The 27,289-nt window shown below is 41.3% G+C and overlaps 3 protein-coding genes across 4 annotated transcripts in view; all 3 read left to right on the top strand.

Moving 5' to 3' along the window:
• The first annotated feature begins 545 nt into the window (after window positions 1-545).
• pigv (phosphatidylinositol glycan anchor biosynthesis, class V) lies at window positions 546-3,648 on the top strand. The gene is made up of 3 exons (XM_005945194.2): window positions 546-927; window positions 1,091-2,257; window positions 2,348-3,648. Exons 1-3 carry the CDS (start codon window positions 865-867, stop codon window positions 2,627-2,629), a joined length of 1,512 nt encoding a protein of 503 aa, XP_005945256.1. The 5' UTR covers window positions 546-864; the 3' UTR covers window positions 2,630-3,648.
• A 1,051-nt stretch (window positions 3,649-4,699) lies between these two features.
• zdhhc18a (zinc finger DHHC-type palmitoyltransferase 18a) lies at window positions 4,700-13,183 on the top strand. 2 transcript variants are annotated; one of them, XM_014341002.2, is made up of 10 exons: window positions 4,708-5,387; window positions 5,477-5,637; window positions 5,928-6,077; window positions 7,561-7,698; window positions 7,787-7,838; window positions 8,353-8,455; window positions 8,568-8,680; window positions 9,772-9,877; window positions 10,731-10,801; window positions 11,464-11,601. In XM_014341002.2, exons 1-9 carry the CDS (start codon window positions 5,155-5,157, stop codon window positions 10,770-10,772), a joined length of 1,098 nt encoding a protein of 365 aa, XP_014196488.1. In that variant the 5' UTR covers window positions 4,708-5,154; the 3' UTR covers window positions 10,773-10,801; window positions 11,464-11,601. The 2 variants fall into 2 exon arrangements, with proteins under 2 accessions (XP_005945255.1, XP_014196488.1); XM_005945193.3 differs by lacking the exon at window positions 10,731-10,801 and having other exon boundaries at window positions 4,700-5,387; window positions 11,464-13,183.
• A 12,935-nt stretch (window positions 13,184-26,118) lies between these two features.
• The window catches only part of tent5ba (terminal nucleotidyltransferase 5ba), a 4,070-nt gene continuing 2,899 nt past the window's right edge, over window positions 26,119-27,289 (top strand). Inside the window, exon 1 of the mRNA XM_005945192.3 lies at window positions 26,119-26,530. Coding sequence (XP_005945254.1) covers window positions 26,381-26,530 — 150 coding nt within the window. The 5' untranslated portion in view covers window positions 26,119-26,380. The remainder of the gene's footprint in view (window positions 26,531-27,289) is intronic.

Genomic DNA, 27,289 nt, shown 5'->3' with positions numbered 1-27,289 from the left:
ACAAGAACTTTTTGTGTTCTCTAGTAACTATTTTCGTATAATAAAAATGGCTGTGAGGGAGGTCTTTATCAGCAGGAAAAGCTGTAAAACATGAAAATACAGCTGAAGGTCACAAGATGCATTCCTTTATATTTTTTTTATTTTATAGTCTTTTGGTGGGCCGGATTAGATTCTTTGCAGGCCACCTTTGGCTCCCAGGCCTTCTATTTGACACCCCTGTGTTACTAGATTGTCTCATTGTACTTTATGAGGCTGCAAAACACAAAAGGGCTTTCTTTTACATGAACTTAATCAAAATAGTTTCAGGCCATCAAACCCAAATATCAGTGCAGTAAAACAAAATATTCAGAAATGTGTATATCAATAAAAATCTTCTAAATCATTATAATTCTATTTATGAAATGAAATGAAAGGGGGGGGGGGGGGGGAACTCCGTTTGTGGGCATAAACCAGTCCATGGGGCAGTATCAAGCGCCGCCTGCTGGAGCGGACATGTATGGCGTGTTAGCGATATTACCGCAACGATGCGAACTTTTATTTTGAAATAACGTTTGCCCTTACACCGGAAGAGAAAAGTGCCATTCGAAAAGAAGCTGCAGGATGAGGATATGAGGACAAAGAGTTCAGCCGAGCGACAAACAAACGCCGCTCGAAGACCATAAAATATCATTTGTGTTTACTCTTTTCGTTTCCTAACTTCAACGCCAAACTTCTAAAAAATAATTCACCGACTACTTATTTTTCCGTTGTAGCTATGTTTTATAGAAAATATGCCGACTCCAGCAGTGAGAGTGTCGTATTGGCGGCAGAGCTGATGCCTGTCGTAACCGGCTTTCTCGGCTTTTGTGTGTCGCATCAGTGACTATGGATGTGAGAGCAGTTTTGGAGTTTGCCACAGTAACCAGGGGCCTCTCTCTGGTTCTGCAGGTAAGTTTGGCATCCTTAAAAGTCTCGAATGAACGAGTCATATTTTACAACAGGACGTTTCTACCTACAGGCTGTAGTGAAAGTCATTGTATACTTTAAAAGCATACAGCTGACATGTGTATCACGAATGTGTATTTTAATAATGATAAATGTTTCTTTTCAGGCTGTCTTGAACGCTGCTATCCCTGACCATGACGCCGATGCGTTCAGGCCCCCTCGGACAGAGGACTCCCTGTACTTTGACTCGATGGTGGAGTGGTTGTTTGGCGGCCTCTCTCACTGGGATGCTGAGCACTTCCTCTTCATTGCCGAGAGAGGATATCTTTACGAGCACAACTTTGCGTTTTTCCCCCTCTTCCCCGTCATCCTCCGGGGCCTGGCAGAGACGCTGCTGTGGCCCCTGAGCAGCTGGCTGAGTGTGCGGGGGCGGCTGCTGATTGCTGTGGCCCTGGGAAACAGCGCCCTCTTCCTGTTGAGCGCCGTCGCCTTGCATGCCCTCAGTAGAATAGTTCTCCAGGACAGGCGTCTTGCTCTGCTCTCCAGCCTGCTCTACTGCATCACACCCGCCAATGTTTTCATGACTGCTGGGTACTCGGAGAGCCTGTTTGCTGCTCTCACTTTCGGTGGTCTTTATCTCTTGGAGAAAGGATTCATCTTCCGAGCCTGCCTTGCCCTCAGCATAGCTACCGCAGCACGATCAAATGGCCTTGTCAACATAGGGTTTCTGCTGTATCTTCCATCACTGCATGCCATCTCCCAGATTCGTTTGTATCGCGCCACAACAAAAGGCCACAGTAAAGTCTTCCACTACATCTGGGTCATCATCTGTCTGCTGCTGACCTCTGTCTTGGGAACTGCAATTATTGCCCTACCCTTCTGTGCTTTCCAATACTATGGTTATAGGACGTTTTGCACACCATCCACCTCCTTGGAGAGCATTCCTCCTGCTCTCCTGTCAATAGCTGAACGGAAGGGCTACCGGGTTCCGGATGAAAACGGTCCACCACCCCTCTGGTGTATGAGACCCCTGCCCCTGCTTTATTCTCACATCCAGGATGTATATTGGGATGTGGGCTTCCTCCGTTATTTTGAGCTGAAGCAGATACCCAACTTTCTTCTGGCTCTTCCTATGGCCACCCTTGGAATAATTGCCTGTTATGCATACTTTCAAGCTAATCCAGAGCTGTGTGTGAGACTCGGCCTTTGGGACACAAGTGCAAACAAAGGGCTTGACAAACCCACGCCTGGATTCTTCAACCCTCGAGTGTTCGTGTATGTGGTGCATTCTGCAGTGCTGCTGGTTTTCGGGACATTGTGCATGCATGTGCAGGTAAGGAAGTTGTATAATGAGTGTCTTGCAAAATGTCTTGTTTGAAGCTATTCAAAGCTTCACCCCTCCTCTCTTAATCTGCCTTTGTAGGTACTAACCCGATTCATGGCCTCCTCGTCTCCTGTACCATTCTGGATAAGTGCTCACCTGCTCCTCCTCAATGAGCCACTCCTTCATCGAAGGAAAACATCAAACCCCAACGTGCAGCTGCATTCTAGAAATAGCTGCAAGCACACACCTCAGAATCCTATTGTTGCGCTCCTGCCACACTTAAAAGCCTGTTCTTCTACCACACAGAGCATCCTGGGATACTTCCTCTCTTACTGGCTACTGGGCCTTGCACTGCATTGCAATTTCTTGCCGTGGACTTGACTTAAGACATTGTTTCAAGCTCTTAATGCTAAAGTTCTGTGCAGGACTAGGCTGTAAAGTCAGTGTTTCAGCAGGGATCCTTTGGTATTTCAATAATAACCATTAATTGCAATAAAAGGACAGTGATTTTGTCAAAGAGATAATTGTACATATAATGCTACATTTTAGATAATTAAACTCACACTTGACAAAAAACACAAAGCCAGCACAAAGTCCAAAAAGTTGTCTTACTGGAGTGACCTTGCCCGGTCCTGCACAGAGCTTTCTGTGACAAGATTACATTTTTAGTGCCAGTTCTTGATCATGATACAGTTGCCAGGTTTCATTTGCACATTTTAGTCAAATGTGTTTTTGTGTTCTTTGAGAACAAATGTAGAAAATAACTGAAATCTTAATGGACTCTAGTTGGGTGTAAATATTGGGAGACTACGGTTGTACGTGGGAGGGGAACACTTTTTATTTCATGTCCAGTTCTTCCTGAAGTCACTGCTCTTTGAATCCTCCAGCTTGTGTCTCGGGACTTGAGTGAGAATAAAAAAAACAAAACAGGAACCTTAATTTTTTTTCTTCATCTTCTATGTATTTATTTATTGTGTTAATGGTAATGGTTCTTTCACGAGGCATTGACGTAAAATGTCCATAATGTGCAATTTTATTTTAAAGAACATTGTTGCCAAAGTTGTGTTAACATGTCAGATAACACGTGATAAATCTAAAGAAGGATGACATTTGTGCTGAAGACCTTTTCTTTCATGTAAAAGTTTTAAATTCTTTACTGTCGTGCAAAGTAAACTCATGAAACGACTTGGTGCAGAACTGCTACACTTATTTTTATGGAAAAATCTTTACTAACACCACCAACTCAACTGAACCCTGACAGTTATCTTTATATAGTTTCCAAACTAGTGTCCATTCAGTGCAGCTTGACAGCTATTATTCAGCATATGCCACAAGTGAACAATGGATTTCTGTTATTTTAGGCCACTGACACTGTGATACACACCTAGAATCACTGTCTAGCTGTGGTGTAAAGAGACTAATTCAAAAGGAAAGGAAATATAAGTGCACAGGTGAGAGTCTTGCCAGATTACATTACCCCACTACTGTAGAAAAGCTAAAGGACGTGGATGAGGAACATCAATTTTCATGTAATGCTGTAGAGCTGTAGCGAGTGGAGCTACGATTTCTTGTTGTTTAAACAGAATTGAGTACGAGCTATAAATGTGACTGATCATGCTGACCTCTTTCTGAGGAAAGATGACAGAATATGACATGAGAGCTAAAAGAAGATGAAAAAAATGGAAACGCTCTGAATGACATCACAGCTGAAATGACAGAGCAGGTGTACAACTATTTGAAGCAATATGTTTTTTAATCTGTCAACTATCGCAACATCCTGTTGACAACTGCAATCAGGTGAGATACTAAAATAGGCTATAACCTATTTTCTCCAGAAAATATGAGGTCAGGCAGAAGTGTTCATGGACTATGATCACAGATGACATTGTGACCTGTAGTGAGAGTAGGGAGCAAGTGGAGGAGAGCCTGGAGAGGGGAGAAATTAAAGTCAGTAGAAGCAAGACAGAATATGTGTGTGTGAATGAGAAGGAGAGATATAAAGAGTAGAGATAACGAAAGCAGTTAGACAAAGTTAGAGAGGCAGGGCAGAGAAAGGATAGTAGGGGTGGTAGATATACTGGACAAAGGATGTTGAAGATGGAGCTGCTAGGCAGAAGGGCATGAGGAAGACCACAGAGAAGATTTGTGGATGTAGAAGGGCATAATGAGGTGATTAGAGGGTGTTAAGGATAAGACAGGGTGAAATGGAGGCACTAAAGGAAGATGATTTGCTTTTTTTTGTTAAATACAATTTTTCTTTCATTAACCTAATGACAAACACACTAAAACAAAAATGTCATATTTTAAACAAATGTTTGTTTAAACAAATTATGCAACATTTTTTTTAATGTTATTTTCGGCACGGGTATAAATTAGTATAGAGAAAACACAGCCTGTGTCAATAAAAACAGATTATCATCGCGCCTGCCACTGATCTTCCTGTCATCTCCGTGCAGAGTAGACGCGTTTTCCCCATTATGGATCATCAGGACGTACGTGATGACGTTACGATGACGCCATGACGTACGGTAGCTGACTGTGAAAGAAAAAGGAACTCCCGTGAAGACGGAGTGGAAGCTCCTCTGTGAGGGTTGAATTTTTAATTGAGGCTAGTTAATTTGACAGCATGGGCAGTCATATTTCTGTTTGGCTTTAATTTAACTACCAAACATGGTAGTTAACCCCGCGCCAACCTGGGGGTTGATTCAGACTGTGAACTACGGAGAAGAATGCCTTTGTTGGTACGCTAGCTAGTGTTAGCTTTCATGATGGGAAAGTAAGAAGCAAAATATAAAGTTACACTGACTGACCCTTGAGAGGACTGTCGTTTTTTAAAAGAAGAAACACGACGAGAAAAGAGAGGTCTATCTGTGTGTGCCTTTAGCTACCTCCGAACCGCTTACACGATGAAGAACTGCGAGTACCAGCAGATCGATCCACGGGCACTGTCGGTGACCCCGCTGTCGGCGCAGAATCTCGGGGAGAAGAAGGCACAGTCGCCCCGGAGGAAATGGGAAGTGTTCCCCGGGAAGAACAGGTTTTTCTGCGACGGGCGACTCATTCTTTCCCGACAGAGCGGTATCCTTCCTCTGACAATGGGCCTTATTGTTGTCACCTGTGGCCTTTTCTTTGCATTTGAGTGAGTCGAAATGTACGTGTTTATTTTCGAGGGTGTCTTGTGACGTCTGAGTTTATACCCCCCTTTTTTATGTGAATATACATTTATAGTTGCCCGTTCCTGGTGAAGCACCTGACCATCTTCATACCTGTGATCGGCGGGGTGCTTTTTGTGTTTGTGGCCATCTCCCTGCTGAGAACCAGCTTTACCGATCCAGGCATTTTACCCAGAGCCACTCCAGATGAAGCTGCAGACATAGAGCGGCAGATAGGTGAGGCATATGTAGTTCCAGCTTACTCACTGTGGGACAGATGGAGTGAAAGAGCTTTTCCATCTGTGTGTGTGTGTGTGTGTGTGGGGTGGGGTGTCTGAGGGACATGTTTGTTGCTGAGCTGCAAAGCTAAGCTGATTACTCTGGGTCATGGTTGAAGAGCACAAAGGCCTGGTATAGTCTGATTTCTACTGACTTCCCCATTTTTATGAAGTTACTTGGTTGAGCTGTTTTGCTGAAATGCAAACACCTTAAAGAAGTGTCTCCCCCTTGTACATGTCTATTTTAAGATACCTCAGGATCCTCTACATACCGCCCTCCTCCGCGGACAAAGGAGATCCTCATCAACCAGCAGGTGGTAAAGCTCAAATACTGCTTCACCTGTAAGATGTTCCGCCCTCCTCGCACCTCCCACTGCAGCCTGTGCGACAACTGTGTAGGTGAGAATAAACTTACACATGGAATCCCAAATCCATCTACCTAAAGTGCAATATTGCTATTATATCCAGTGCCTACCTATGCCATTCTTAAAGCTGCTTTTATTAGGATTATTACTCATTTATTTATGATTGAATAGAACTTTTTTTTTTTTTAATGACTGTTTCATTCTAATAGTATGATTGTTTATGTTTGCCTCTATGCTTGTGCTTACTATGATAATGAAGCTTATCTTAGTGGGGAACACTAATGTTTAAATATCAGAATGATAATACATTTCCTTGAGCGTGTTCCAACATTATACTTACAATAGCCTGAAACCTCAAATTTACCAAGAGCCTACAAAAAAAAGAAGTGAAACCCATAAACACATGACCTGACATTTGTTTTTTAAAGTAACCAAATGAGTTTAGCCATATATGCAGGATCTATGTAGTTGAAAGTGGGTGGTTAGCATTTGGTCATTATTTTAGTAAAATAAAGAGTTTGATAGTAACAACTGTTACTTCTCCATGTATGCCATAAAGAAAAGCTCATAAATCTGCCTCATGAGCTGTAGGTTTTTGGCAGGCAGTGGTTTTAAATCAGAATGTATTCCTAACAAACTCTCAGGGAGTACATAATTAAATAATAATTTTTGTTTCTTCAAAGGTTACTGTATTTTCAGTCCTAAATTTCAGTACCTTCCCCTCACATTGCTCCCTGTGAAGGGATTGTACCACTACGATGGCGCTTTATTGTGAAAGGTTGGAAAGATTATTAGTTTGATTGGGTTTTCTACAATTTTACTTAAACTTTTGAAATCACTTATGCACATATTGAGGAAGTTGGGAGTTTTGTTCCTCATTTCTTAGGATACAACCTAAATGCGTGACTTTTTCTGTGTCTTATGCCTTCTATGTTTCCGTACAGATCTGCTGGGAAACACTGCTGACACCACTTTTCTTGGAAAACCCTTTTTTTTTTCCTTTTTTTTTCTTTTAGTTTGAAAATGATAAAGCTCAGACAGCCGAGATTGCTGCCTGATTAAGTTTTATCAGTCATTAAATTAGGGTAAATGTAACACTTAGGCTCATACAGCTTTTATCACTTTACTGTTCTTTTCCATAATGCTCCTGGTTTGCTCTTATGTTGCTGTATTTGCTCTGAGATGAGTCCAGGTTTGTGTTTTCTGCTGCTGTGAATGCTTCGTGGTGACGTTTTACCTTGAGTAACAAGTCCACCTTTTTGTCTGTCCCAGCTAAGAAACCTCTGGTGTTACTTTTTGCCACTGTGTTGATCATTTTGTAGTTTTTTTTCTTTTTTGTTTTTTTTTTAACCAGCCCTCTCGCTCTCTGCTTCCACTTTACATGAATGGGCGTGTGATGTGTCAATGCAGATAGAAATCCTGTAAAAGATCCACTAGATTGATCCAGAGATTTGTAGTTTGTCACTGAAATTAATGACTGTAACTTTATGCCTTCTTTGCTTTCTTTCCCCCTCCAGAACGATTTGATCACCACTGTCCATGGGTGGGAAACTGTGTGGGAAAACGCAATTACCGCTTTTTCTACAGCTTCATCATCTCCCTGTCTTTTCTCACGTCTTTTATATTTGGCTGTGTCATCACACACATCACCCTGCGTAAGTACTAAAACACATTTAGTATCTGTCATGTTACCAGCAAAGACTTTAACATGCCTCTGTCTCTGATGTTGATGTTTCTCTCCAGTTTCTCAAGAAGGTAAAAGCCTCGTTCAAGCCATTGAAGAGAGTCCTGCAAGATATCCTTTGTCTGTCACTCTGCTGTGTTAGACAGTCGAAGCACTTCCCGCTGCTCCTCAGCTTATGCCCACCCTTAATAGGATAAGAGCGTTAGAGGTGCTTTTAGTGTGATTGCTGTCTATTAGTAAGTTTGCTGCCTCATGTCTCGTGAGACAATTATAGCCGTAACCATTAGTCACAGTCACAGATGACTGTGGATTGATTTCCACATGCTGTGTATTACATATAAGACATTATGTTATTGCCTGAAACATTTCTGTGTCTAAATAAGAGACATACCTAGCATGTTTCTTTTCCTGTAAAAACTGACTTATATACTTATAGTAGCTAAGGTATTTGGGATATTTAGATTATTTTGAAGGGGAAAATGCTCAACACAGATTTGAATGTAGCAGTGGGGAGATATTTTCAATTTACAGACATGCATGAATGACAGTTGTTTATCTTTAAACATCATGGATCTTTGGTTACCATTTCAACAACTGATATTATACCTTGACTGTCTTTGTGCACTGTGGTGGAGTTGGTGATTTGTTTCTTCTCCATCTGGTCTATTTTGGGCCTCTCAGGCTTTCACACCTACTTAGTAGCTTCTAATCTCACCACAAATGAAGATGTGAGTAGTGCTATTCTGACGTGGCAAAGCTGAATTCACGATTGTTTGATTTTTGTTAAAATACACATAAAATGCTGAAAACGGTGGAGCTCACAGCTTACTTGTCATGCAGATAAAGGGATCCTGGTCAAGTAAAAGGGGTGCAGAGGAGTCTGAAAACCCATACACTTATAACAGCATTATAACTAACTGCTGCGTAACGTTATGCGGCCCCATGCCTCCGAGGTGAGTAAAGACGTCCTCCTCATCACTTCACACATTTTCATCAAGTTCACCCTTGTGTCTCACTAATCACCTTAACAACTCGCAGTCTAGAAACACAAAGCGGCCTCTGAGCTTTTTGATGCTTTAGGTCATATTAAGATTTGGTACCCTGCCGTTGGCTGCATGGATAACCCTCCAAACTTGCCCTCTGATTAGCAGATGTCTTGTTGTATTCCAGGGAACATGTTCATTCACATCTCGTTTAATATCTGTATGTGCTGCTTTAGAGCAGCTTCTGCTACTATAAAATGTGTTTTCATCTTAACATGACTACCTCTTGCTGTGTTTTGGTAGATGGAGAGTTCACCGGACACACTGTTTGTTTAGCCTGTTGATGCAAATGTCTAACAGTCTGTATGGTTTACAGAGAATGGTCCCAAAAAAGAGAAAATATACAGTGAGCGGCAGTCCTGTGGGTGAAAATGCCTTGGTGATGCTAGCGGAGAATAGCCAGACTGCTTAAAGCTAGGAAAGCAATAGTAACTCAAATAGTCATGGAGTTTAAGCAGAAGGGCGTCTCTGAACACATAAAACGTTGAACCTGACACAGCAGCAAAAAACCACACGGGTTGCTGCTTCTGTCAGCTAAAAACAGGAAGCTGAAGTTCACAGAAGTTCAATATTGAACAATAAAAGACTGGAAAAATGTAATCTGCTCCGATGAGTCTTGAATTCTGTTGCAACATTTAGATGGTAGGGTCAGAATTTGGTGTAAACAGCACGAATGCATGGATCCATCCTGCCAACCATTACACCAGTGGCATCGAGGCTTCATCCTGCCAATGGTGTAATGGTTTAAAGCAGATTCAGCAGTGACTCTATGACTGTTCCAAGTCACTGTAAAGATTGGGATTCACTCTTAGGTTCTGACCATAAGTCATTGTATTAGTTCAGGCCATTTTTGTATATCTTGCTTTGAATACAGTGGCAGCATGGTGTCTTGTAGTTGTGCATTGTTGCAGCTGTATCATTGCAGAGACTTGAATGGTGTTAAAGTACACGTGCAGTTTACACCCTGGTGGATCATAACAATCTTGTGTTCTGGTTTCCAGTCTGATCGACAGAAGAGGTTTCCTTCCTCCGGATGAGCCGATCCCTGCTGCTTCTGCCTCAGATATAGAGCTGCCCCCCTTCAGGGCCAAGAATGATGCAAACATGGTAGGGATTTAAAAACCTTGTGATCCCTCCCAAATACTGACTGTCCCATAGTTCCCAATGTGTTGCTCCTCCATCCTTTAAACTTCCAGGTATGGTTCCTCAAATGCAAAGTGGCCAGAGCTGCGCTTTTTATTGTTGCCAGAGGGAAGCTGTATCTATTTAGTTTTTTTTATTTGAACCGTTACAGGCTTTTAACGGCAGCTTCACTAGAGCTGAGTTTTAATGGTTCAGAACTGAGCCACAACACAGAGCCAGACAGTCACTGCAGAACTGATTAAGGAAACTAAGAAGAAACTAAATCGAAAACTCACCAGTGAAGTTTCTTTTAACTGTTTGGCATCATGACCAGTTAACTATGCGTTAAAATCACCACTGAGTCCTGCAGATGTACATAACGGTTAATTTGTGCTGTTTACACTAAACACCTTAATATGTGGTTATTTTTGCCAGAGAATTCAACATGTTGTTTTGTCTGCTGCAAGTCTGGTTTTATGCTGTAATGACAGTTGATGGACAGAATTGCTGCTTTCTTTTAGTGTGTTGGGTAAATCGTGCCTTGAATATATTTGTGTATTATCTTATCAAATGCAGGTTATTAGCCATATTCTTAAAAGAATTTCTATTTTTTGCACTCATACAATAACAGTTTTGTTTTTTGTGTATTTAAATAAACAGTATTTTTGTATTTTGAGATTTGTTTACTTTTTATTTTGTGCCTGTCTGAGTTTTTTTTCTTTGGGAATGAGGGGGTTGTGTTGTCCTTCTGAATGAACACATGTGTATATACGCCTGTAACTTTACTGTCTATATAAAAGCGTTAACACTCAGTGTTGTACTGTATCCACCCTGCCAGGAGGAGAACTGTCAGGACTTTTCTTTGTCCTGCACAGCCTGAAGGTCACTGCTGCATATAGATGGTCGATGGTAAGACTAGGGTTGAACCTTAAACCACTCCCATCATCTCTTCACTTGCCTCCGCTGTGTGCCTCCGTCCTTCACATTACAGTTGCAGTTCTGTTTGCTGTAGCTGCCATCTCTGTGGTTTTGAATATAAAGCTAAACAGGGGCAGATATTGTTACTGGTTTGTGGTGATGGTGTGAATAATATTTGTGAATATGCATGCTTCACTACCATTCATTAACATTTGCTTGACTCACCCACCTCTTAACAGTTGATTTTCTTTCCTCTTTGCCATGAGATGCACGGAGACGCAGTCGAATACAAGTCTGCATAATCTTTACCCTCCTTTTTGCTCCCAATTCAAGCCAGAAGAAAAGACAGGAAGCAGCTTCTCCGTGCACATCTGTAAACCTTTTGCCATATTTGGCTGCCTTCTAATTGCATTTTCTGCATCGAACTCACGTCCTCCAAGCTTCTCCATCTTATCACAGCGCTGCCATCAGAGCTCCCATTGCTTTCACTTTTCTTATGACTTCCAAACTAATTCCTTAAATCAGATTGCAGAATTTTGTGTACACGCCTGTCCTGTTTTTACTCTCATGCCATTCGCAGCTTGGCTTCTTTAACACATTTTGCTCCTGCCTTTCCTGATTTTGCTCTTTTTTTCTTCTTCTTCTTCACGCAGTGCACTCAGAGCACAAAGGATGTGCTGGAGAGGGTGGTCCACTCCTCAGACTTTCCTGTCCTTTGCTCCCCCGGGACCCCAAAGACTACCCCTCAGGTCCTGAATGTTTCTAGCCACGCAGCCCCAACCTCAGAGCCTTCGCCGTCTGTTGGCTGCACACAGCAGCAAGCTCGCCAGCCAGCGGCCACTGCATGCCCCCCGTTCAGCCGAAGCAACAAGAGGGACTCACTGCACTCGATCAATCCAGCCTTCCGTCTGGCTTCTCCTTCACCCACGCTTAGCCACACCACACTGATATTAGGGGATGCACCCGACACTGGCTTTAATCCACTGCACTGAGCGGACTTGTCCGGCTGCGCTGCTCATCGCTAGTCTGGCTATAACCTCTTTCGTTGTGGTGGTCATGATGCATGTTGCGATTTGTTTCGTCAAGACGTCATTGTGAGGAGTTGTGGATTAAGTTGCACCACCAGTGTCACACTGTATGTGCCCTTCAGAATTTAAGTAATTCTTAGTAACACTTGGAAGCACAATATAGAGATATTTTTTTAAACACCTTTTTTTAAGACGCCCAGAACATGCCTCCACAACCTCAGCAGAACCTCAGTGTTTAAGTTCCTGCTATTATCTTATGCAAACGGGTATGAAAATCTGGGTTTACGTACATTTCAACTGTGGATGCAAGAAGTTTGGACTTGCCGACCTGGTATGCTCTGGATAGCGAGCCATTTCAGGATTATTTATTAACTATATCAGGATTATCAACTCAAGAGTTGGCCTTATGTCTGATTCGGTTATGTCCTGTCATTTCCTGTTTAGATGTACATGATCGCAGTGTAATCAGGCGGTTTAGCAGTTTGGAGATACATTAATAATCCGAGCGTGAAGGATGGGCAAGGTACAATTTAGTTTGTTTTGTTTTTTTAATGTCTTTATTTCAGGGGTTTTGTTGTATTTATTATTTACTTCTGCATGTCTTGCATATCAGAAATGACATTTTTCTGGAGGTTTGTCATGTTTATATGGACAGCTAAATTCAACCTGGGCAAGGTGGGGTAGGTTTGTTTGGGTTTTACCAGGAAATAGCTTCCACATATTATTTTTTTATTCTTCAGTCTGTTACTCATACTTTAGACATCAAAGTATTTAAATCAAATTTGCTGCTTCCTACCAGGATATGGATAGTGCTATTTATCACTGTTTTTAGTGTTACTGTGATCTGCTGGGCTGCTTTAGGGACGGGTGAGCATCTGTTCAGTCTTTGCCTAAGGGCAGGAAGACTGTGTATTACTGCAGGCACTATTTTAGCAGAACGATGTATGGGTGGATGAGACCTCTTTCGTGTCTGTGACCTTCGTCCACATTGACAGCATGAAACCTGCTCCCCTTTCTGTGATGGTGGAGAACAATTTATTTAAAAGAAGGCGGCAGGAGCTTTGTGCCACTAGAGGGCACCACATGAGTACAACAGTTTGAGTGAAACGGTTAGGGAGGGGAAAAGGCTTTTCTGTGTGTTATTTAATCATTTTGTAACTGAGTAGGTTGTGAGTTTGTGAAGAACTACATCGCCATAGTGGGTCATTCATTTATCAAATATCAGTATCAAGACTCATAGGTAGAGTAGACGACTACAAGCAGCGCTTGTATGAACAAACGTTTGTATTTTGTATGGTGTAGCAGTGAAACTGTAACATTTGATCAATAAATATCATCAAACTTGGTGATTGGGACTCTTTTCTTTCTTCTTTTTTTTTTTCTTTTTCCCATCTTCAGTTGAAAAGAAAACCTTCTACACAATGACATTACAATAGCTTTAAACAAGCTAATGTCAAAATCTAATCTAAAAGCAGGTTCATTCTTTCATTCACTCGGTTAGTGTGATCAGACAGCCAGATATGCAGTAATAAAAAGCATGTGTGAGGTGTGTTTATCAGAAACACAGCATGTACAACAGCTGACACAGTTCTGCAGTGAAAGACGGATTGGGGTTTTTTTTGCGTTGGTTTATTTTTTTATTGCTCAAATGATAACAGAGTTATAGAGATGTGATAACACAAAGGTTAATGTACTGGTTAAATGAGGAAAAAAATCAGACATGGATAATATACTACACTGTCTGGGGAAACAAACATGATGTCTGTACTCAGTCTGAGCTAAAACTCACTCCCACCAAATCTATATCAAATATTTAAACTGCAGCCACGAAGTGGACTGTCATAAAATCCCCCAAGTGCTAAGAAGAAAGTTTTTGTTTGTTTCAGTTTTTCATGCATTTAAAGAAACTATTTTGTCTGCAATTATTAAAACCGAAATATAAAAGTTAAGAAAAATTTCTTGATGGCTATAAATGTATTCACAATGGATTGACAGTGACAGCCGAGGCCAGAGACTGACAGCACTCAGCTGCCACTGCTGTGCAGATGAGTGCAAATGTTGCTCTGTATACACATGCACATATATTTATATACATACGTATGTGTGTGTGTATAAATATATGTATATACAGTGTGTGTGACAATTAGTGCTTTCCTGTTTAACCCTTTATGTAGCAAGGAACTGCACGCGATAAGTTGACTTAGAGACTAATGAGACTTTTTGTCACAAAGTAAAAAACAAAAGCTTGTAATATTTGCTGGTAACATCCTCAGGCAGAAAATTTGAATTTCCAATCAGCGATCGCCCTGCAAAGAATTTGGGGTGAAGTAGAAGTGACGAGTTTTAAAAAAGTAATTTCATTTAGGTTTGGGTAAAATTTCAGTGTTTAACAAAGAGAAAAGCATGAAATAATGGGGAGAAATAACAGACTCAATGCATAAAATCATGCTAAAGCACTTGCTGGATCGAGATAAAGGATTTTATACAAATTACAGACTGTTGCAAAACTGAACAACATATTTGGGGTGAAATATGATAGTTTAAATGGATTTCTTGGGTTGTTTATATACAGTTGAAATATTACCTCATTTGACTTGAAGGGAATTTGGCATGGCAGTACAACAACCTGTATCTTAAGTGGACTTAAAGCAGATGGCCAGACTTGTGGCTCAGTGTCATGCGGATGGAGAAAGTTAAAGAATCACAGCCTCAGCAGCTGGGTTGCATTTTGACCACAGACCTCGTGGCGTAGAGGACTGAAAATTGTTTGCAGAAGATGAAAAAATTAAATCAGCATTTGGAAATAATGTTTAACAAATCTAATGAGGGTACCAGGTCATCAAAGTGTAGCTGGTTTATGTGAGTCCTTGCTGGCTGCAGGTGATTATTCGCTTGCTGGGGTTTATCACGCTCTTTAACACCAGCTGGTGTGGCACAGAGGCAGGCCACCCAGTTAGCAGGGGTGAATTCCCGATTTTCAGAATAAGAGCATGTGTTTTATTGTTTTGTTTTTTTAAATTGTGCTTTTTGTTTTACTTTATAGAGATATTAAACTTGTCCTTTTACAACAGTGAGCTGAGATCTGAAGGCTCGACTTTTTCTTAGTTTCCATGAGCAACACCAGGGAAAGTTCGCTCCTTCACTTAAAACTAATAAATTCCAGGTTTTTTTTAAAAAGAATTTGTCCACCATGATTTATCTCTGGATGTCCTCCACTACATGATTCACTGTGCCTTGTTCCTCTTCCCTGAGCCAACTTTGGTCCTGTTGTCATGTGCACAGCTGTGTGTCACCCTCTCACAAGCCTTTTTCTCATCGCTCACCGACCTGACCGAAGCAGAAGTGAAGTACCTCTGTGAACACAACAGGTGACTCACAGTCAGGACTGCTGTCAGCATCACCGCTGAGCTAAAAGTGCATCTCCGCGCTGGGCAGTGAAGCTGGATATAATTAACCCTGCGCTGAGCAGAATAAACCAGGAACGTGCAGCTGCCAGCGAGAATAGTTTGTTGCCACTGCAAGTGAAACATGAAACAACCGTATCCAGAGAGTAACAGGCCTACGGTGGTTAACATTTCTGAATGCTGGATGTATGCTGCGAAAATGTCTCAAGAAAACTAGGAGCTGTACTACGTCCTAACACATGTTCCAACCATGTGAAGATTTTCCAACTCATGTGTCCTGGCTGACACTAAGTGCTTCGCACATACCTTACATGAGCAGTTTGTTCAGTACTTATTTGTTTACTGGGACTTCCTTTGGGTGTAACAGTGGTGTGTTTGATAATCTGAAGCTTTAGTCTGCTTCACTCAGAAGCTATGCTCACAGAGTGGAGATCGGTCAAATGGTCAGTACAGGGCTACAGGTATGAATGTACAGTTAGGAGGATGCCTTTATGTCCACTTCACGCTGACCAATGCTTGTTATAGACTGGGCCACATATACAAAAAACAAAGTGTCATTGTCCCAAAACCAATGTTAATTTTTCTCAAATGAAATGATTGGGACGTGATTTTAGCGCAGACTTGGACAGACCTCATGCACATCGCCAAACGCTGTGTTTTCTCCCTTAAGTTGCTCTGCCAGGCCTTTTCTTCCACCGCTCACAGATAGTGCTTGTTTGTGGGTCTCTCTGCCTTCAGCTTTGACCTCAATAATTGGAAACCTGCTCTGCCGGCTCGAGATCAGGCATGTAACTGAAGAATATAACACTTCTTTGCCTCGAGAAACTTTGAAGTCTGATCAGTTTTGCAGCATTTGGATGAACCTGAGCAGAGTGCATAGCTCCGCATACTTAAAAATTCACCCTGCTTCTTCTAACAGCAGTTAAATCATCAATAAACACAGGCAGCTCATGACATAACACTGCCTCCACCATGTTTGACAGATGTGATATGCATCGGATCATGAGTTGTTTCTCTCCGTCCCCAAACTTTCCTCTTTTCAACATTCTGATAAAAATCAATCTTGCATTCATCTGTAAAAACTTGACCTTGTGTTTCTTTGTTCTTTGTTTTTTTTTTTTTCAGAGTTGTGCAGGCTGTCTGAGATATTTTCTGGCAAAGTCTAATCTGCACTTCTTGTTCTTGTGCGTAAACAGAGGTTTGCACTTGGTTGTAAAGCCTCTGTATTTCCATTCAGGAGGGTGTCTCTCGATCGACCTTGACATTTACCATTTATATTTACCTCCCTGAGAATGTTTTTAAATTGGTTATATATTGTGAGGTTGTTTCTCGTAACTATGGAAAATAATCCTGTCATTGTGCACTTTAGTTGTGTTTTATGTTATCTGAATTTGCCATTGAATAACCAGGATACAGACCTCACCTGGCCAATGATTCTCTTTGGCAGTCAATGGACTGAGCCTCTGAGAGTAGGGGGACTGTGTATATAAATGTCCAAAAAACCCATTGAATTAAACCAGAAAGTCAGCACTACAGTCACATCTTGATTGTTTGATTTAAAATTCACTGTGATGATGTACAGAAGCCAAATTACATAAAAACACCCCAAAACTATTGGACTGTAGCTCTTGATTAACCTCCTAAGACCCGAACTCTTCCACGACATGCATTTTTAATTTCTCTTTGATATTTGGGCTGATTGGGAGCTGATTAATGTAAAAACAAAGAATTAATAGATTTTTTTAAACCTAATCTTTGTTTCTAAGAAAAATAAGAGCCACATATGAGGATATTCGTTTAAAATTTAGATAGAACAGTAGCAGTATAATGTCCTCGTACGTGGATATCAGGCCCTTGTAGAGCAAAATTGAGTATTTTGGTCTAAATAACCCAAAATGTGATGTCCACATATGCGGACGCCAGGTCCTCGGAGGTTAACTGCTTCTGTTATCATATCTCACAAAAACCCCTCATCTTTTTCTACCAGGTCTTTTCAATCTTAACATCTGATATTTTATTCTGTGTACAGATTGAAGAAGTGAAGAAGTGAAAACACAGGAGACATCACTGCAGAGGAAAAGCATCAGCTCTGTGTTGTGAAGTGGAAAAAGCTTCGGCATGGAAACCTGAATATGTGCCATGGAGGTGGATTAGTGTACCAGGGTACCATAGGGTCAGACCTTATCACAGCAGCTCTTATCATAAGGACTGTTTGATATGGCCTCAATCATTGTTGAGAAACGCTTCGGTTGCTTAGTCTTTTTCTTTTTTCTTCTCACAACATTAAGGCTCACCAAGCAGTTAAACTGGAGGCCAAACTGTTTCTGTAGATAATGTTTGGATGATCTCACTTCATGTCCACACGTCAATAACACAGAAAGAAAAGAGAAAAAAACCTTTGCTTTTATGCAACAGACAGAAATGTGTCTATGTTCACATTCCTCACTACCCATTTGTCCATCAAACACAATGTTAGCGCTAGAACTAAGAATATTTGTAGTGATGTTGAACTATTGGAGGAATGAACAAAGACTGAGTATATCAGCTGTCAGGGTACAGTGCCTTTCATATTGGATGATGATGATGATTGCTGCTGTTGTTTTACTGTTGAAGCTCTGTGTTAGTCCTAAAGAAGCCAGACAATTTTAAAAAGTTTATTTGAAAACTACATGAAAAAAATGGAATCAATATGTAAAGAGAATATTGATTGTTACATATTGCAGTTTTTGCATGCCTTTATTGTTTGGAGTTACCTGCTACCTGAAGATAATTACAATATTTACTTAAACTTGAATACTTTTCCTCAACTATTGTAATTTCCATGAGATACTTCTTGTGTGTAATATAACATGTAACCGTGCGTTTCCTTTCACAGTTTAACACTGAGAACATTTTCCTGGTTGAAGTCAAATTCTCAGTGCAGGATTTGTTATTGTATCACATAGTAAAAGAGCTGCCATGCTGTAGGAATGCACTGGGGTCACGTAGAGATGCGGGTTGCACAACAACAACAACTGGTAAAGGGGAGCTGAACTTCACACTCTTGTTCATGGCCCAGGTTTGTGGAGCAGTGACAATAAAGTGACACTGTAGAAAAGGTGGGTCAAGGTGACAGATGGATAGATAGTCACTCAGACAACATGTCCCGATGTAGTCCAGCACAGCTTAGGAACACCTTCCATGCTCCATGTTCCTTATCATGTTTGCCGGTGTAACTTTGAAAGTTATGTAACAAAGGAAAGATTACAAAAGGATGAAGAGACACAGAGAAATGTTCTCTCTCTCTCTCTCTCTCTCTCTCTCTCTCTCTCTCTCTCTCTATATATATATATATATATATATATACAAAAACATTATAGGGTACAATTAAAACCCCTGCAGCATGTATATATATATATATATAAATCAGCCAGAAAACCTCACGCGGAGCTTTAAAACCAACAAACGAACAAGCCAGGTTTGTTTTCATTCAGACGCTTGTTTTTTTCTCGATATCCATAAACACTTCATAATCTACCAAGCGTACTTTGGCCTTTTGGTCATAAAAGTTCTCGAAACATCCAGCTTGGCCCTCTCTGACCCGAAGAGCAACTCCTTCAAAAGCTTCACTAAGTCAGATCTAGCCTGACGATCTAAGAAACTGCTGCCGACATCATTTTTTTATTCCTTTAGGTAACTATATCGACCGTTTGGGTAAAGCTGTGCTGCTTCATCCATATACTGTATCTCCGCTTTGTTTAACCCCACAGATGAACAGTATGCTGACACAATTTGTCTCTGCCGCGCTGTTTTTAAAAAAACAATTAAAAAAAGTCTTCCCTCAACCAGAGTTTGAGTCTGTCAGCTACTGGATAGGGGCACGAGGAGCAGGATTTCTGGGAATGAAATCAGAGCTTGCTGCTAAATAGGGGTTCCCTCTTCCTTCTGGTAAATGCAACCGGGAGCGTAGGCAGCCAGCTCTTTTCCCCTGGTGGCTTTTAATATAAAGCCAGGCACATGTGCTGAGAAAATAACAGAACATGTTTATTTTATATGCTTTTATGGTTTGGGATTTGTTGACTCAGCAGTGGATGTGCATTCTTGGCAGCTGTCGAGTTGCTTCTACGTCCTTCCAGTATAGTTGCTTGTGTTTGATCAGTGGAGAATGATACCAGCCATTCACCATCAGAGAAACTGGAAAGTGAAGTTAAGCAATGTTTTTTTTTCTTTTTCTTTTCTTTTGTAAGGAAAGCTGTATGTGATGAGGACATTTGTAACATTTAGGGACCCAGTCTGTGTGCTGAGGTTGGGGCAGGGTCACGGCGATTTAAGTTTCGGTGAAGCTATTTGCACGTCCAAGACACTCGTACATTCCTGCATTTCCACGTGGGCTCCTGCCCGTTCCTATAGTTAACTAGGAATTCATACAAAGCCATCCATATGCTTTTCTCAGACTTTATTACATCACGTAAAGAAGGAAGTTGATTTCCTGGAAAGATTTCAAGTTAAAGGAGTTTCCTGTCTGGCTCTGTTGCTAGCCTCCATGCACCTAATGTTTCCAAACATTGGATGCTGTTTGATTTAGATTTCCCTTTTTTTCTTTTATATAAGCGCCTGAACCTTCCAACCACTTTATCAGGCTTACCTCGCTTTATCAGAGAGTAACATGAGACAAGGCTTACATAACACATAGTCCAAGAATATTTCTGACCTCTGATCTTCAGAGCACTTAAACTATGCAATAACCGCTCCACCAAGTTACATCCTGGACTGTGACCAGACAGGACCCATGTGTCAAAGCTGGCTTAAGAGGGTTGTGCCCTTTGCAACTTCAAAAGCAAGACATATTCTTGGCAAATGTGATTGTAGATGATTGTGAATCATTGGGAGCCCTCTTGTTTTTAAAAAGAAGGTTTTTATTTACTTTACAGTCAGAATGTCTTTAAATAGTTAAAATGCTGTAAAAATATAAATAAACCTGAAAGCAAAGATTTTTTAAAACTCACAAACCCAAATATTTATTCACAATAGAAAAAGAAAACATATCAAAAAAATGTACAATTTCAAGAAAAAAATTGACATTTTGATTGATGGCAACAATGTGTCTCAGAAAAGTTGGTATAGGGCCATGTTTGCTACTGCGTAGCATCCTGTAAACATCTGGAAACTGAGGAATGTTGTCCCATCCTTGTCTGTTATGTGATTTTAGCTGCTCAACAGTCCTGGGTCTGCTTCATTTCACTCCAAATGTTTTTGCTTGGTCAAAGGTCTGGACTCCAGGCAGGTCAATTCAGCACCAGGACTCTTCTACCATGAAGCCATGCTGTTGTAACAGGTACAGTATGCAGCTTAGCATTGTTTTTCTGAAATATAAAAGGCCTTCACTAAGAAAGATGTCATCTGGATCGAAGCATATGTCGATCTAAATCCTGATTGGTCCGACCACAGAACAGTTTTTCTACTTCCAGCCCATTTTTCTTAAAAAAATAGTAAATCATAACTCAATGAACCTAATTAGTTGAAAAATATTCCTCCAGCTGTTTCTTTTTAGAACCACTTGCTTTTTTAACCCCGGTAACACCTTTCATCAAATTTAAAATGAGATAATATTTTTCCTGAAATAGTAAAATTACTTAGTTTAAACTTTTTATATATTTTCTGTCTTTTATAGGGAATTAAATATTGTTTTTTTTTTTAGGTTTCATGCCAAAATATTTACCCTAATTCACGAGTCCTCACTGTAAACACAGTCGTAGCCCAAATGTAAATCTTATCTCCAAAAAGGAAAAAAACAGCCTGATCTTTGCTTCATTTTAACATTTCCTGCTGTAATTATCATTCACAAGTGAAATACTTTGACGGTTTAAATAGTGTATGCAATAAATAGAGTAATTTGCATTTTTGTTTTAGCAAATAGTGGAAGTTTCTCTGGTCACTTTGCACTATAGGAAAACATTCGCACATTCTGACACATGAAAAATCTAAAATATTTATTGATTACTTATCGAGCAGCTATTCAGTGTATGGTGGATAAAGACTTTCAGATAAGGAGACAACATTAGCCACAAAAATAACTGATTATCACATGGTTGAGAAAAGTGTGGCTTTTTGTTAGCATTACTGCTGGTAGAGGCCATGAGTGCTCCACAGAGCTGCCACGTTAAGCTTGTAAACTGAAGCTTGATAAGTAAAAGTAACAAAAATTGGACTGTACTCTCCCTGCAATGATTGGAGCCCTGCTACTCCATGGTCATTCGTCACAAGTAGTGTTAGGAGTGGGATCCACGCAGAAGAGAAAGAATATGATGACGAGATGGTGAAAGAAGCAGAGTCAAGAGGAAGAACCTGATGATGGAGTAGAGATACCAGCTAACCAGGGTGCCATGGCAGCAGGTAGTCCTCAAGACACGCTGGTGGAGCCTTGCTGCTCGATGGCCTATAAAATTTACGTCTGAGAACTGGTTTCACTCCTGTGTTGATCTCACAGGATTGGTGTGTTGTTCACCGTACAGTGTTTGTAGTCCTGACTTATTAAGTACACCAGTGGGAAGACAAGCCTGGTTACAACGAGGCAGTGTAGGTCTGCCACAACAGAAGGTGTAGAGTAAAAGGATGTGTTTATTTTTTCAAAGTTTCGCTTTTTCCCTATCTGACAGGTGCGTGTGTGCACAGAGCAGAGAGTGCATGTGCGGCACAAAGCTCCTTGAATGTGTTTTGGCGTGTCTTTATTTTTTCCAGGTGCACTAGAGTTCACTTTAGTACTACTGTAATCAATCAAGCAGGCAACAGAGGGAGCCTGACGTCAGCCGCACGGCCGCTTGCGTAACTTCACTCCGCAGTGCCATAGATTTTTTCATATGGAGCAATCTGGAAAAGTAAACTTGCTCTTATCACACATTCCCTCTATCTCAGGTAGGTCCCGGTGTCCGGCTTGACTGGTCAGCTCAACCAGGTTGTATAGGCAGGTTATCTGCCACTGTGGCAGGTTGATCTTAGAGGAAAACCTAAACGGAAACTGGGTGAATTCATTTGCAACAATCCAAGCAGATTTTGATTCAAAATCACACTTGCAGTGTCATGTCACACACGCAACAGCTGCATGGCTGTTTTTAGCCACACTGTCCAAAGTTACATGTGACGCCCTCTCTAATAATAGCAGACACTTGGTGATCTTGTATAACACGTGTGAATGTGCTCAGTGTTAAATGAGAAAAAGAAATCTCCTATGGGGGAAATAATTCACTTGGACTTTGGGGGCCCTGACAGACACAATTCATCCACTGTGACAGGCACGCTGTTATCTGTGCTCACACACAACTGATCACTGTGGCAACATCAGTTTCCAGCCGCTTCTTACGACATCCTGTGACGTCCAAACGTGTCCCATTCACTTGAGACAAGCTCACTCCGCTGCACTGTTCATCTTCTACTCGCTGAGGCGTTTGACAACAACAGCGGCCGCTATCTGATGCCTCTTAGGATGGAAGTAATTAAGGATAAAAAAATCACAAATATCTTGAATAGAGTTTCATTTAAATTCTAATAATGTGCACTCATGGCTGCCAGATTTCCTAGTAATGTTTGATTGTGGTTTAAAGTGGGAAATACAGCTGTCTTATGTGTCATTTGTTTAAGGTGTGTTTAAATACAGGCTATCTCACCACGCCTACAAGACTCACAGTCTCAGTTGCCGTAGTTCCACCAGGATGTCAAACTTGTGTGTAAATGGAGGCTACAATAACAAAGACATGAATTAACAAAAGGTGAGGTAGGAAATAAAAGCTGCTGTACAGATACAGGCGGTTTGTGTAAGATGTCCTTTTGTTCCACTGCATTAAAGTCTTTTCTTCTCATCCAGAAAAGGCTCCCCCCGCTGACACAGGGCTGTGAGGGAACCTGAGAATGTCAGGTGAACTGACATTTATCTGCCTTCATTGTTCACTCGTCGCCAAGTGTTTCACATTCAGGGGGGATGCTGGCTCCGCTCCCAGGATGCACAGCTGCCACACGGTGGGCTATTTATAGATGCATGACGCAGTTTTCTCACCTCAGTACCCGGCAAACACCCTCAGCTGGGGACGCTTCTGCCCAGATGTCGACATCACGATGTCTTAAATGAATGAGCCCGACTCCCGCTTTGACCTCTGGGAGCTTTTGTGAGGCAGGGTTATGCATCTACTTCCGGCTGTGCATCTGCTGGCAACACCCGAGTAGTGGTCGAACCCAAACACAGGTACACATACGTCTTGGGAAGACGTTTTAATGTGCGTGCCTGCCTGCGCGTGTTCCCAGCCATCCTGTTTTTACTGCTTCATTACTAAAAACACATTCAGGTCGATCCTGAAATGAACTTTACTCTCTTGTAAACATTTTACAGGTGCACAAACAACCCGAGTTGACAGACAATGTGACGTGTGGGATTTTATAAATGATGATATATCTTAAAAAGAGGAAATTGCAAAACTTATTGCCTGTATTGTTCACTGACAAATTATATACCCAGAAAATCTGAGGGCCTTCACTGAGAGAGTAACGTCTGCTATTGTGCGTAATGTCTACATTTGCGTGAGGACTCTCATTAAGGGCTATTTAGTGCATTTAAACACATAATAGGCTGCATGCAAAACAGGATATACAGTTAAAGGCAACAATAATGTGGCAGTTGTCCACACCAGTAAAAAGCGGAAGAGTTTGTGGATGGTCTTGACTAGCGCAGAGAGTATTAGGCATGAAAGACTGCAAATGTTCTGCTGAGATCAGTGGAATGACTCTGTATCTGCACCAAATCACACAAAAACCCAATCAGCTCAGCATGGAAGGAGACTATAGTAGAAAGCAATGGAACTAAAAAGTCTAATCTAAAAAGATCATTATCTGAGTCTTTTCATAAACACCAGCACAGCCATGAGCAAATTAAATCGGTGAATGAATAAATGACTCTCATATCAAGTTTCCACTTTAAACTTTCTCTAACAGCGATAACAGCAATAAATAAATGAGTGCTGAGCAAGCAAGAACTTTGAGTGTTCACAGCCTGCTATTAGAGTTCAAATACTAACAAGCAGCCTCTGGATTTAAACAAAAAAAATAGATTGACATGTTTTATCAACAAATTCTTGGATGGAAAAAAGTATTTTTGTTGGCTATAACAGAGGCCTGGGTGAGGAAGACTCACAACTATTTGAGAAGACTGTAATATGTCAGAAACAAAATCTATAAAATGGGTTACAGTCTTTTGTCTTGTCTTCCTCGCCTCAATAACAAGCCGGTTGCACACATAGTTGGCCTTCCCTGAGCCTGGCTCTGCTGGAGGTTCCTTCCTTTTAAAAGGGAGTTTTTCCTTGCCACTGTCACCAAGTGCGTGCTCATATGGGGGTTGGCTGATTGGTGAGGTTTTCTCTGTATTACTGTAGGGCCTCGAGCTTATAGTATAATGCCTGGAGTTGTTAGGATTTGACCCTATATAAATAAACTTGAATTGAATTGAACTCTTAGGAATTAGGAGGGTAAGCAGCAACCAGGTGGTGCAGATTAAATGAACTCTGTTAACGGATCATCAGCAAGTGTGTTCACAGTTTTCTGGTCTGGAACATTCATGTTTGCATTAACACAGTCTTCCCAGTTGTGGACGACTCAGAATAGGTCAGAGAAACCTCAAAAAATCCATAAGCTCATCTCAGACTCTACGGGCCTCAGCTAGCAAGTTAAATGTCAAAGTTCATGACAGCACAATGACAAAAAAACTAAAAAAATTATGGTTGTTTGGAAGGGTTGCCAGGGTGTTGGCAGGGGTGGTGGAGGGGCGATAATTTGGGCTTGTTTTGTGTCCACAGGATCTGGGCACCTTGCAGTCACTAAGTTGACCAGCTCCTCTATAAACCAAAGTACTCTGGAGTCAAATGTGAGGCTGATGCTGTGTCACACAGCATGACAATGATCTGACAATGAGCTTAACCACAGCATTATGACCCGTTCAGATTTCAGGTCTTCACCTGAATTAAATGATGTGGCAGACCTTAAGAGAAAGCAAATGTCTGCTAACCTCAATGAACTGAAGCAATGTTGTGAAGAACAGTTTGCAAAGATGATGCAAGAAACTGATAAAGTCACACAGGAAATGACTATTTTTAAGTTGTTGCTGATAAATGCGCCTCTACAAGCTGCTGAATAATGGATGTAGTTTGTCACGTATTTCCCAAATTGGGAATATGCAACATAAAAAAGTAATTTTGCGCTCCTTCTATTGTTTGTAAATTACTACTTTTTTTGTTTAGACAAAGCACAAAAACAGAGCTCGAGTAAGAGCTACTAGAAGATATACAACTGCTGACAGCTAGACTCGAGGTTGTTTTAAAGAGCCACAAGCCAAGAAGGAATGGGTATGAGAGTGCTTTCATCACTGCAAAGATACAAAGCTGAGTCCGCAGAGCTTCCAGGAAAATCTCAGACTTCGTTCGGTTTTTTTTATGATTGCTCTTAAGGCTTGCATGATCATTAATTGCATGATCAATTGGACAATATAGACGCAAGCATACAGGAAAAACATCCTGTATGCTCTGCAAATATTTCCCCATGAAGAAATATGAAAAGGTTGCAAGGTGAAATGCGTGTGCCGTGTTTGCACAACTGTAATCTAATCTATGACATATCACTAATAGCTGTTATTTCTAGCAGCACCGGAGCTGAAGCGATGCAGATCCCAGGAGTGTTGGTTTGAAGGAAAACCCTGATGGTATGCGGGGTTGCACCGCAGATGGAGCAGAACTCACCGAGCTGTCAAGTACGTCACATGAAGGGTGTTCCCTGCGGGCAGGGCAGGGCATCCATAATCAATGACCAAACACAGCAGCCAATCACAGGGCTCATGCTAATGAGGAGCCTTTAAACCCTCTGGACCTTCGCAGACTGACCGGATTTCAGCAGCACGCACAGAGAAAGGAGGAAACTGCGGCTCCCACTGAAACATCCACATCTGAGAAGAAACTTTTTTTCCCTTCTTGCTTCCTCTCCGGTCTTTTGCCTCCAGTAATAATATCCGGATCTGCTCACACAGGAATTATCGCACTTTGAAGACACCGAGCTGAGCTGGGAGGAAGCGCTGATTCACACTCTGCTGATTTCTTTCTCGGGGTGGGGGGGACTTAAAAGTTCACAACGCCATGTCTGGTGAGTCGGATCACAGTCGGCGGTTCTGCGTGCTGTCTTGGGATCAGGTGCAGCGCTTGGACTCGATCCTGGGCGAGGCTATCCCCATCCACGGCCGAGGAAACTTCCCCACGCTCTCCGTACAGCCCCGCCAGATTGTCCAGGTACCAAGAGAGAATTAAGAAAAAATAAAATGATAAAATGTTTCACTTTTAGATAGACAGCTCAATTTGAGCCAAATTCATGATATTTAAATTATTAATATCAATCAGGACCTCTCAGTCAAGCAACGTCTTTTTTTTTTTTTAAATTAAAAAAATCGTATTTTCTTCTTTCTAGTTTCATGTGAAATACTAATGGCACAATAAACTACCACAAAACAAACAGTGCTGTACTCTGTTGAACACTGGAAACCCCTCACCGTCCTCTGGTGGCCTACTGATCCATTCAGGATGTAACCCTCTCGGTTCCTTGGCTCCCTCCTTGCTTAATTGTATTTCCATAACATAATTTTGTTTGCTTTGTTTCCTCATTCTGGGGCTAACTTTGCGTTGCCATTTGGAGCAGTGCTGTTTATTCCTTAGCAGATTACTGTGTCAAACGTTCTAAAAGTTTCCTGCATGTCTGCTTACTTCATCCTTTTGCTTTGTAGCATTTATTGTTGATTTACTGGCACATAAAAAGTCAAAATGCAGCGTTGGTTTCCGTCATATTCAAACAGCAGACAGAGGGAAACCTGTTATATGCTGGCTTTAGCGTGGCCCTGAACGGCTTCCACATTTCCAGCCTCTAATGCATTGTGGCTGGATCACGTTTCACTTCCCCTGTGGTGTATCTGAGTTTGTTGGCAATGCATTAAAGTGCTGAGAAAATCCCATGCTAGAGTTTCAAAATGTGCATACAGCTGTTAAAGAATCTCCCCC

Source organism: Haplochromis burtoni, unplaced genomic scaffold (genome assembly GCF_018398535.1).
Source record: "Haplochromis burtoni strain Fernald_Lab_line unplaced genomic scaffold, NCSU_Asbu1 Contig_446, whole genome shotgun sequence".
NCBI classification, from domain to species: Eukaryota; Metazoa; Chordata; class Actinopteri; order Cichliformes; family Cichlidae; genus Haplochromis; species Haplochromis burtoni.
The sequence above is the reverse complement of the archived record's forward strand: the minus strand, read 5'-3'. Positions and strand labels throughout refer to the sequence as shown.

Coding starts and splice junctions, on each gene's coding strand:
- zdhhc18a (XM_005945193.3), top strand. CDS start 5,155: ATGAAGAACTGCGAGTACCAGCAGATCGATCCACGGGCACTGTCGGTG. Junction 5,388..5,476: donor GGCCTTTTCTTTGCATTTGA/GTGAGTCGAAAT, acceptor ATACATTTATAG/TTGCCCGTTCCTGGTGAAGC. Junction 7,699..7,786: donor CATCACACACATCACCCTGC/GTAAGTACTAAA, acceptor GTTTCTCTCCAG/TTTCTCAAGAAGGTAAAAGC.
- pigv (XM_005945194.2), top strand. CDS start 865: ATGGATGTGAGAGCAGTTTTGGAGTTTGCCACAGTAACCAGGGGCCTC. Junction 928..1,090: donor GCCTCTCTCTGGTTCTGCAG/GTAAGTTTGGCA, acceptor GTTTCTTTTCAG/GCTGTCTTGAACGCTGCTAT. Junction 2,258..2,347: donor CATTGTGCATGCATGTGCAG/GTAAGGAAGTTG, acceptor CTGCCTTTGTAG/GTACTAACCCGATTCATGGC.